General features: G+C 35.4%; 2 protein-coding genes and 1 long non-coding RNA gene across 4 annotated transcripts in view; all 3 read left to right on the top strand.

Annotated features, from left to right (window-relative positions):
* The window catches only part of LOC109849397, a 3525-nt gene extending 1644 nt beyond the window's left edge, over nucleotides 1-1881 (top strand). Inside the window, exons 2-4 of the mRNA XM_020419223.1 lie at nucleotides 690-793; nucleotides 1397-1451; nucleotides 1538-1881. Of these exons, the coding sequence (XP_020274812.1) occupies nucleotides 690-793; nucleotides 1397-1451; nucleotides 1538-1664 (286 nt within the window). The 3' untranslated portion in view covers nucleotides 1665-1881. The remainder of the gene's footprint in view (nucleotides 1-689; nucleotides 794-1396; nucleotides 1452-1537) is intronic.
* On the top strand, nucleotides 3232-7413 carry LOC109830409 (delta-aminolevulinic acid dehydratase, chloroplastic-like). Its single transcript, XM_020397668.1, has 13 exons — nucleotides 3232-3305; nucleotides 3404-3677; nucleotides 3830-3941; nucleotides 4142-4215; nucleotides 4511-4579; nucleotides 4664-4747; nucleotides 4828-4897; nucleotides 5706-5761; nucleotides 5852-5973; nucleotides 6088-6159; nucleotides 6256-6337; nucleotides 6435-6512; nucleotides 7056-7413. The coding sequence occupies exons 1-13, from the start codon at nucleotides 3232-3234 to the stop codon at nucleotides 7218-7220; spliced, it is 1332 nt and encodes a 443-aa protein (XP_020253257.1). The 3' UTR covers nucleotides 7221-7413.
* Nucleotides 8824-10492, top strand: part of LOC109849384 — a 30240-nt gene continuing 28571 nt past the window's right edge. For both annotated transcript variants that reach the window (XR_002249081.1, XR_002249080.1), the window contains exon 1: nucleotides 8824-8907. This is a non-coding gene — a long non-coding RNA (uncharacterized LOC109849384). The remainder of the gene's footprint in view (nucleotides 8908-10492) is intronic.

Genomic DNA, 10492 nt, shown 5'->3' with positions numbered 1-10492 from the left:
ATATTTGACTTGTAGTATCTCTTAGATGAGAGAATAACCTTTGTAAAGAAATTGTATGTCAGCTAGGTTATCGGGACACTTCATTTTGGGTGTTGTATCTTGTTCGCCGCGGACAGACTGTGGACACGCGCGGTTCAAAGCTGCAATGTTTTTATGAAAAGTCTCTTTACTAATTGCGATTTTTTTATTTGAGTTGTGTTTATTTTAAAGTTTACTTTTTACTTTTATTTAAGCTGCTATTTTATTTAAGTTGCGATTATTAGTTTGAGTTTAACATACTTTTTCAAAAATTATTATTAAAACTTTTGTTGTTAAAGCTTAATTCATAGTTTGTCTAACTTGATTCTTAGTTATTATTAGATAATAAAAGAAACATATAAATTTTAGTATTTAATTCAAGATTTGATCTGATGTAAAATATATGTGTGTAGCCATCTCCCTATATCCTACCTTTTACAAATTTTCCATGCTCTGTGTCCATGTCATGTCCATGTCAGTGTCCACACTGGCACCGGTATCCATGCAACCTAGTATGTCAGTTACTAATATAAACATATAAAAGAGCCGTAAGCTGCGGGTTTCTTTACTAATGTTTTGTGATAGCCACTTTTCCTTTTTGTATCTTGAATAGTATTGACTGTATGTTTGACATCATTTACAACTCTGAATAATTTTTTCTCCCTCTGCAGAAATGCAGATGCCCTAGAGTGTATCAAGAAGCTAAAAATGTATGAAGCTGCATATGCTTGGCGGCTGAAGGCTAAATACTTCACTAAGAAGGCCTTCGATGGAGGTAGCAATAATATATTCAGTCTTTGTTTAAGCTTTAAATAAAAATCTATCGATAAATTTAGATGGGCTTAATGAAGTCCATATTTTGTTTCTAACTACTAAATAACGAAATATAAAAAATTTAAGGTTGGGTCTTCAAATTCTAAATTATTGAAAAAGGACAGAGCAAATCTACTGTATCTGGTTATCAAATCCTTATCTTAAATGTATATATGTGCATGTATTTCATGTTTCAGTAGTGCACTCGTGGATGGTCCATTGGTAATTTATTTTATTTTCTGGAATTTGAGACTCGGTTCAAATCCATGAAATGTATTTATGGTAAGTTGGTATTTGATAACCTTGGCATGTAGTATGCAACTTAGCAATCTGTCTGTTGTCACACGTGAATCTTAACCTTTGTTCAAGTAAAAAAAAAAAATAGAGCAAAAATTTATTATTTCGGCAGATCCATCATTGATCCTGGGAAAGACTACTAAGGTTTTAACCATACAATGAAGCATCATTCACATTTCAAGATTTTACTGTTAACACCCCATGCCGCTCTCCCGTCCCCCACTTCAGTTGTCTGTAACAATTTTTCTCTCGCCTTAAATGTTAACAGGGGACATCTTTGATCATGAAACGACTATAGATAACGAGATTGTAAAGTCAAGCAGGTATGAATCTTTCGTATTTGCCCTATCTTTTCTACACGATTTCACAATGGAATATATCTTGATTCTTGTCTCGTATCCTTCTACAGATGGCCATGTACAAGGTCATTTGCGGATCCAATTCAAACAGTAGAGGATCCGAACAGCCCTCCATCTTCAGTTGCAGAAACCTCCAGCACTCCCACCAAGAAAACTCCAACCAAGAAGATCTGCTAACATCGATCACAGAAGAAATTGGTCTGGAAATTACCACACTGGTCTTGGACTTTATGCAAAAAGTATAGAGATGCAAAGATTTTAAAGTTAGCGTCTCATGAAGAAACCATGATTTGGAAAAAAGAAAAGAAAATGTACCTATTGAAATGTATTTCTATTCATAATTTATGTGCCAAGTTCTAAAACGGCTGAACTCTATATATTTGTTCTTTTACCTGTGAACATATAGCTGAGTATTTCATGCATACTTTTTTTAGTTATTAATCCATACTTCTATTTTAATTAGCTTGATTTTTTTTAACAAATGTTTGCACTTGATAGTAATACGCAGGTCATGGTGCAAATGTGCAAGAGTGCTGTTACAGGGATCCCAAAATAGGGGACCCTGAGTGGGACATGCGAGGTGTCGCCTCCCTGTCCCGTGATGCACTGTTCATGAGCAGTGCATCACACAGGATGAACAGTGCATCACGGGACAGGAAGGCGACACCTCGCCTGTCCCACTCTGAACAGTGCATCACGGGATAGGGAGGCGACACCTCGCCTGTCCCACTCAGGGTCCCCTATTTTGGGGTCCCTGAGGCATTTTTCGATATGCAGTATAATCGACGGAATAGGTCATCAACCTGCTTTATGAGGGTGGTTGAAGAAAAATTCCAATTATTTGATTACAACATTTGTATTGTTATTACTAGTAAAATGCACTTGTGGACATGTTGTAATTTGTCATACTATTTTACGTCATTGCACAAAAAAGTAAATAATAGAACAAACTTAAGATAGATATTAAATTTAACCTATTCATATATAATTGTTGGTATTTGCTGACCCCCCACATTTACTATGCAACTTAAATTTTGATCAATAAGATTAAATTGTAAGGTAAAAATAGATTATCAAATTAGCTCATATGCAAAATTATTATTTCTCTCTTTTTTCTCTTCTAAGCTCTTCCATCTCTCTCTTTTTCAATAGTACACTGACATAGATAATTTTTATATGTCACTATACCCAAATTAATCTTTTTTAGTTTATTAAAACGCAAACAACAGTAATATTATATAGGGTTATTTGCACGTAAGTACTCCGAACTTTACTCCATTGTTAAATTTCCTGAAGCTTTTTCGTCAAAAGATCCTCAAAGAAAGAAAAAAAAGTTAACTGTGATACCCCTGTTAAATCTTTTATAGAGTTTCAAAGTTATTTTTTTTTAACTTTGAGGGTATTTAAGTGCAAATAGTGAATACTTTCGGACCAGGTAGAAAGGTATATGAGATAAGGTCGCTCTCTCCCTGCTCCCTGAACTCGTTGTTTACTTTACTTTCCATTTCCAGGTGCAATCTCTTCTCCACTCTGCGAAATTAACCCAATTCCAGTAATAACCGCTTATAATTTCTCATTCTCATGCGTTATTCTTCAAGAATTTAGCCTAAATTTTAGTTAATTTCACTTTTCTTATCATTTTTTCCCTCACTTTGGGATCAAATTCTGACTTAGGGTTCTGTTGTTTGTTTACTTCGCTTTGCTCCATTCATTTAGTTATTAATCTTCACACATGTGGATAAAGATGGTTCACTTTGATGGATTTAGCCAAGATTATCTTGTGTTGTCACAAAATGTGATGCCAATGTTCAAGACAAAGTTTGTCCCCCCGCCCCCCCCCCCCATCTTTTTTTTTTTTTGCAGTTAACATCCAATTATTTTTGAAGGTTTAGTCTTTGGATCATTCCTTTTTGCAGGCAATGGCTTAATGGTTGTTCTATAAATACTTTTCTACAGAGGTTCAAATTTCTTGAGGCCAATTATGTCCGAGGTCCTATCTGTACTGTGCCCGCTGCGAAGGTGCGAGGTTTGGTGTTCATTAGAGCAAGCAGTGAGCGAGAGACATCAGCGAAAAGCTCGGGCTTAAGTATCGAGGAGTGTGAAGCTAATGCTGTTGCCGGAAACTTCCCTGACCCCCCACCATTTTATAGGCCCTCTGGTCCTAAAGGAACCCCAGATGTCAAACCACTAGTATGTATGATCTTGCTTGTGGAATTTAAATGCAAATATGCAATTATACTTCTGCAGTAGTATTCACTATCAGACATTTTTTTGAGGGTGGTAATTTTTTTTTTTGTCGCTTTTAATTTTCGAGCATTGATTGTCTTATTGTTCATCCTTAGCCACTTACTAGGCGCCCACGAAGAAACCGCAAGTCTCCTGCATTGAGGGCTTCGTTCCAGGAGACACAAATCACACCTGCGAATCTAGTCCTTCCGCTATTTATTCACGAAGGTTGGTTTTATTCACTAAAATTTATGTTCCATTTTCTTTCACATCTTCATAAGGTTATGGGAAGCCATGACAGACGGACCCGCTTTGAGATGTTTTTATTCCATCTCCCTTTTTTGCCTATTAAGAAGTGATAAAAGCTATATAAATCCTGTATGGTCAAGTAAGTCCTAGGATACCAATAAGTATTTTAATTGCTTCAGGTGAAGAGGACACCCCAATTGGAGCAATGCCTGGATGTTATAGGCTGGGATGGAGGCATGGCCTTCTCGATGAGGTGAGGATTTTCTGAAATCAATTAGAAATAACCATCACTTGATATTGATTGAGTTCGTGTTGTAAATTTGAACATTTGTATTTGTCGCAAAAGTATCATGGAAAATCAAACGCGGATGGTGATATTGTAAATGACAACTAATTGGACTTTCTGTCAGTAGATTTCAAAATGGATAACATCCTTTTTCTTTTTTTACTTTTATGTTCTCCCTAAGTTTCTATCTGAATCACATGAAATTTTGCGATATTCATTCTCTTGACCTGATATTGACACACGAGAAGCTCCTATAATGCAGGTCTATAAAGCGAGAGATGTTGGTGTCAATAGTTTTGTACTTTTCCCAAAAATTCCTGATGCGCTAAAGGTTGTCCTTTAGTTTTAATCGAAACATGTTATATTCTTATAAGTTTTTAATCTACGATACTGAATATGTCTTCTCTTATTATAGTCCCCAACAGGGGAGGAAGCATATAGTGACAATGGTCTAGTTCCTCGAGCAATACACTTACTTAAGGATAAATTCCCTGGGATTGTGAGTAATTTTCCTTTATGCTTTCTTGGTTTTACAATCTATAACAGCATTCACTTGACTAGAGTTCAAACTTTATTTAGGTAATCTACACTGATGTTGCATTGGATCCTTATTCCTCCGATGGGCATGATGGTATCGTGAGGGAAGATGGTGAGCCAAATTAGTTCTTCTTAGATTTTGACTTTTCTTTCTGTTGTTGCCCTCTCAAATCACTACCAGGTTTAGTTTGCTTCAACAAATGCATTACACTTTCATAACCAATAACCACAAACAATTGCATTCAATAATACCTGTTTCTCTTGCTATGTTAGGCATCTGAATCCTTTTGGAAGCTTGTTTATTGTTGTCCTTAAGCTTGTCTAATCTTTAATGAGAACTAAGGACTTATGATTCAAACGTGAGTGGTCTCCATTTTAACGTAAGGTAGCATAAGTTAGACACGGGGTGATTAATTTATTGGAAGGTGTTTTAGGCCAATTTATTCGAAAATATTTTTCTGTAAGCGGTGATTTACTTTGCATTGGAGTCTCTTAAGATGCCCTGTTATAAATGTCACTTCTAAGTTGGAGAAAATTCTGATGGTTTGATTTCAAAACTAGCCATGAAAATAATAAATTGGAGTAATCGATGAATTCACAGGAATTTTGGCAACTTTCTTCTTGTTGTGCATTTTTTCCATGCATTATCCTTCACCATCATCATTATGATATGAAATAATCTAGAATTAGTTGGTCTTATTGATTTCCATGCATTATAGGTACCATTTAGAAGTAGCAACTAGAGATTTAATGATAGTATATTACGATTTTGACAATAAACCCATTGGTGATCAGATAATATTATTATGTAGACGATGAAAATCTAAAAATCCATATTCCAAAGGCACCATAAATTATTAGAATCTGAAGGCTATGCCAATTTACTCACTAACTAGACTCTTTGCATGACTCGTTAACAGGAGTAATCATGAACGACGAAACAGTGCATCAATTGTGTAAACAGGCTGTTTCTCAGGTACTAATTAAATTTCCGAATGTAAATTTTCAGCTAAGACTTCCTTAATACCAAAGGCTACACATTGAGTGATATATGTGCTTTCATCAGGCCCGGGCTGGTGCTGATGTTGTCAGCCCCAGTGATATGATGGATGGCCGAGTCGGAGCAATCAGAGCAGCTCTGGATGCCGAAGGGTTTCAGGATGTTTCTATAATGTCTTACACTGCAAAGTATATACAAGATTTAAAAATCTTCCTACTTTTGGCATATTTCGAGTACCTACAAAATTATGAAAAATTACCGATAAAGGATTATTATTAAAGTCAGCTTTATATCTGAAACAGGTATGCCAGTTCATTTTATGGCCCATTTAGAGAAGCTTTGGATTCAAATCCACGGTTTGGAGATAAGAAAACGTATGCATTTCAAGGATATCAAAATGCCCTTGTTGATGTTTGAATTATTCATCTTCTTGGTCGAAACTAAGTATCTCTTTGATTTCTTTGATAAAGATACCAGATGAATCCGGCGAATTATAGAGAAGCTCTTGTTGAGACTGAAGCAGATGAGGCTGAAGGAGCTGATATTCTTCTGGTAAAATCTTCATCCATATTATAGATGGCTCTTTCATATGAAATTATAGTTGCCTTTCGAATTTGAACCTTCATATAAAAACATGAACCTTCTGCAGGTGAAACCAGCAATGCCTTATTTGGACGTTATACGGCTTCTTCGAGATAGTTCCTCTTTACCAATTGCTGCGTATCAGGTAAGTTTTTTATGTCACTTACAATCAATTAACTCACAAGTTAAACTTCTGCTAATGCTTTATTTGGTACGTTGGATGCAATATAACAAGGTTTAGAGCTTCACTAAGAAATGAGATGTTTAGTTGAAATGTGATATTAAAGACAATCAAAAACAGCATAGGCTTGAAAGACAATATCTTCCATCTCGTGGTTAGGAGGTTAATATATTGAATAAAACCAAACACCATATAGTTAGATGCACTCCGAGTTGACAAATGACACAATAAAGACGGTTGAAGAACTTGTTATATTTCGCCCATCATAGCATCCCAAATTTCATAACCTCGTTAGCCTTTAGAAATGTTTCTTCAAAATATTAAAGCCTATTTGTAATAGAAAGATAGACCAAAACTTACGGCACAAAAGTTTAATACTTCTAAACTTTGTTAAGGTTCTGCTTCAATATAACATTCGTATGCTGTTGAATGACTTCTGAAACATTCAACAGGCAGATTAATTTGTTGCTAGTGACAGTGATGATTTGTTTATCTTCCTTGTTTAAGGTTTCTGGTGAGTACTCTATGATCAAAGCTGGTGGTGTTCTTAAAATGATCGACGAAGAGAAGGTCATCATGGAGTCGCTTCTATGCATCAAAAGGGCCGGTGCAGATATTATCCTCTCTTACTTTGCTCGTCAAGCAGCTGGTATCTTGTGTGGGATGAAGTAGAAACACCTCAAAGCCTTGTAGTTTTTATGAGATAATAAACGATGGTTGTTCTCATCCGTTATCCGGTTAGAATATTTTGTAAAGTTTTGTATTTTGATTTAGTTTAGGTTAGTCTTGATACTTGGCTGGGTTTTTCCAGTTAATCCTTGAACCGTTGGATCCTCATCCTACGAGGGGTCGTGTTTTTTTTGTCTGTTTGTTTACTAAATTGTTTTCTGTAATAGCTCTACTTGAAGTATACATACAGTCATCATGTCGTGGTAAGCTCTGTGCATCAATTTGCTGCTGAGCTTCCAGATAAGGGAAGCCCATCTCCAATCTTAGGGGCTGTGTGGTTCATAAGTTGCATATGGATGCATGTAGTGGATTTTAGAAAATCCATACTCAAAATCGTGATTGTTTTGAGGTGGATATTTAGGGATGATAACATGCAAGTAAACTTTGTTTGGTTGCACATGGATTTTGTTGAGGATTATGACTTAAATCACAAATTCGGTTGAAACTAACATAACTTTAGGGAATTACATCTGATGCATCTACTCTATGTGGTGACCCTAAATCTGTGACATCAAAAATACCAAACAAAGACTGTATTTGATAAAAACCTAGGAATTTAAACTTGTGGGCTCTATTTTTCAATGCAGAACCGATCAAATGCATGGAAACGGACATAAATTGCTAAGCTATATGCTTTACAATGTGATATGTAGAGGGATATATGCTTAATGTGTGTCTTCGTGTGTAGTTCATATGTTGCGATTTTCATGGCTTTTTTTATTTTTGGTATTTTTTTTCTCCCCAAGGCAATATGCTACTCTCTATGATCTTAGAGTACAATATGATTTGTGTTTATGAATTCGAGTGTAATATCACAAAAGTTGGGCAATTATATCTCTATCTTTACCAGGGGGGAAAGAACTGTTACTTTGAAGTTATTTGGTATTTTTCAGAATTTTGTGAGAGAACAATATCTACCAACCTTGTTCTTGTTGAGCAAATACTTCTAATTTTCATGTGTGGCTTCTGTGAGGATGTAATGCTATACAGTCATACAGATGAACAGCCACAAAATTTTAGTGCTTATACCATGAGCTATAAAGTATCGAGGGCCTATTAAGTTATATGAATGTAAGTGAAAGATAAAATTTCACTGAAAAATAAACTATTATGCCGAACATAATTTGAAAATAGAACTCCTAATCATGTGATTTGCATTTAAATCTCTCATAGCTGTTTCTGTTAAATCTGCTTTTCTATTTAAAAGTTAAAGAAAACAACAATTTAGCCATAGCTTGTCACTTTAAAAATACAAGACAAAATAAATAAGCTTTGATACACATGTTTTTTGTGTATTTATGTACGATTCAATAACTCAGTCTTTAAAAAGATTTTAGCAATTAGATAAAAATATATTTAAAAAAAATAGAATGTTGTGAGAGATGAATTGCATTTCAGAATTCTAGAAAATAATAAAATGTAACCAGAGAAGTAAATTCCGAAAATTCTAGGTACCTAAAAGTGTATTTTGCAAAAGAAACGAAAGGGCGTAAATCTTAAAAAAATGGGAGCCATTTGAGTTAAATAACTTTTGCAAAAATAACTTATTTTTTGCAAGATTAACTCAAAAACTTTCTTTGAACCCATGAAGCTGACTCTTCGTTAACCCTAATTTCGAATTTTCGATCTGGTAGAGATTCCCTCTTTTTCTTTATTTCTCTTTCGCATTTCTCGACCTAAGCTTCGCATAGAAAATATTTCTCTAATAAAGGAACTTTGTTAGTTTTCATTCAAATTGTTCAAGTTTTAGGGAATTCTTAATAGTTTATACTTGTAAAACAACAACTTGGGAACATTCCCTTCCAATTTGTACATCAAATTTGAGATTTGAGATTCCTCTCTAGTTCCCATCTGAGGGGGAAATTAGCTGAGCAATGGAGCGTTTATTATTATTATTATTATTATTATTTAGCTCTTTTTAGTAACTTGATGATGCTGACATTAAATTCAAGTAACTGCAGAAGATTTTGTGGTTGTTGAAATTATGTTCTTCTTTTGTGGATATCATAAGGAATGATATCATAAGGAATGATATAGATTTTTTGTTGGGAGAAAATAAGCAATGATTTAGATGTAGAAATTATGTTCTTCTTTTGGAAACATCCCAGAGAAATTATCAAAATCCCCAAATTTGTCAGGGTGGTTTTGGCTTTTGAGCTTTCAATAACTGGGTTCTTGCTGTGAGAGATTCTTTCAGATGATTTAGATTTTTGATTCATGCAAGTTAAAGAAGTGAAGAACAGAGCTGCATCGTTAATGAGGGATTAAAGTGACACGTATAGTTTTGGATGGACACTGTACACAATGTCTGAGTCAAAAATTGACATTTAAGTGAATTTACACTGGAGAAAATGGATGTGAGCTCATAGTTTACTTTTATATGTCAGTTGCCAAAAGATAGAGGAAGGTGAAGTTCATCCTGCTAGAGAAATTTGAATGCATGGATCTCGCTACTTCTATCTCTCAACATCTTATCTTGGCAATGAGTGGCAAACTCATACCTAATATCCCTTTATATAATTTTTATTGCAAAGTCAAAAACTTTAAAATGGTCCCAGCTATTGACAGTGCTATATTCCTGTTTGCGGCAAAACCTTGTTTAGGCTCTGCATTATCAATCACATAATTTATACTCGTACAGTTGGAAAAGCTTGAGCAGAAATTGAAAATTTGATAGTTTTCTGAGGAGGAAATTGAAAATTTGATAGGTTTCTGATAGATTAGAACAGATCCAGCACCCCCTCCCCCCCCCCCCCCCCCACCCCCCGCCCCCCACACCCCCCCCCCCCCCCCCCCCCCCCCCCCTCCCCCCCCCCCCCCCCCCCCCCCCCCCCCCCCCCCTGATTTTTGATTATTTTCTTAGTATTATTCATGAAATTCTCTGTGTGCTGAGAATTACACTGGTAGTTGCATCTTGCTTTCGGAAATTCTATATGATCTTGCGAGCATTGCATTTTTACACTCTTTATTACACACTTGGATTCCTCGGATTACCTTATGTAGTTATGTTTTAGATTACATTTTCAGGTGAAATAGATCATTTACTATGGGAGCTACGTGTTAGAATAGAACTTTTCGGTGGAAGTTAGATAAGGTGACTATCCTTTGAATATCATGATGGACTACTTATCTTTCTTATTTACCCATGATCTAAAGGAGTTGGTAAAACAGTGTTCTGATAGGGTTAAGCTCCTTCTCCTTTTTGAGAAACCATT

The sequence above is a fragment of the Asparagus officinalis genome, chromosome 1, assembly GCF_001876935.1.
Source record: "Asparagus officinalis chromosome 1, Aspof.V1, whole genome shotgun sequence".
Lineage (NCBI taxonomy): Eukaryota > Viridiplantae > Streptophyta > Magnoliopsida > Asparagales > Asparagaceae > Asparagus > Asparagus officinalis.
The sequence above is the reverse complement of the archived record's forward strand: the minus strand, read 5'-3'. Positions and strand labels throughout refer to the sequence as shown.

Bases quoted from the DNA above. Each gene is read 5' to 3' on its own strand.
- LOC109830409 (XM_020397668.1), top strand. From the start codon at position 3,232: ATGGTTCACTTTGATGGATTTAGCCAAGATTATCTTGTGTTGTCACAA. The intron at 4,898-5,705 runs GTGAGCCAAATT...ACTCGTTAACAG, and splicing joins TGGTATCGTGAGGGAAGATG to GAGTAATCATGAACGACGAA. The intron at 6,338-6,434 runs GTAAAATCTTCA...AACCTTCTGCAG, and splicing joins AAGGAGCTGATATTCTTCTG to GTGAAACCAGCAATGCCTTA.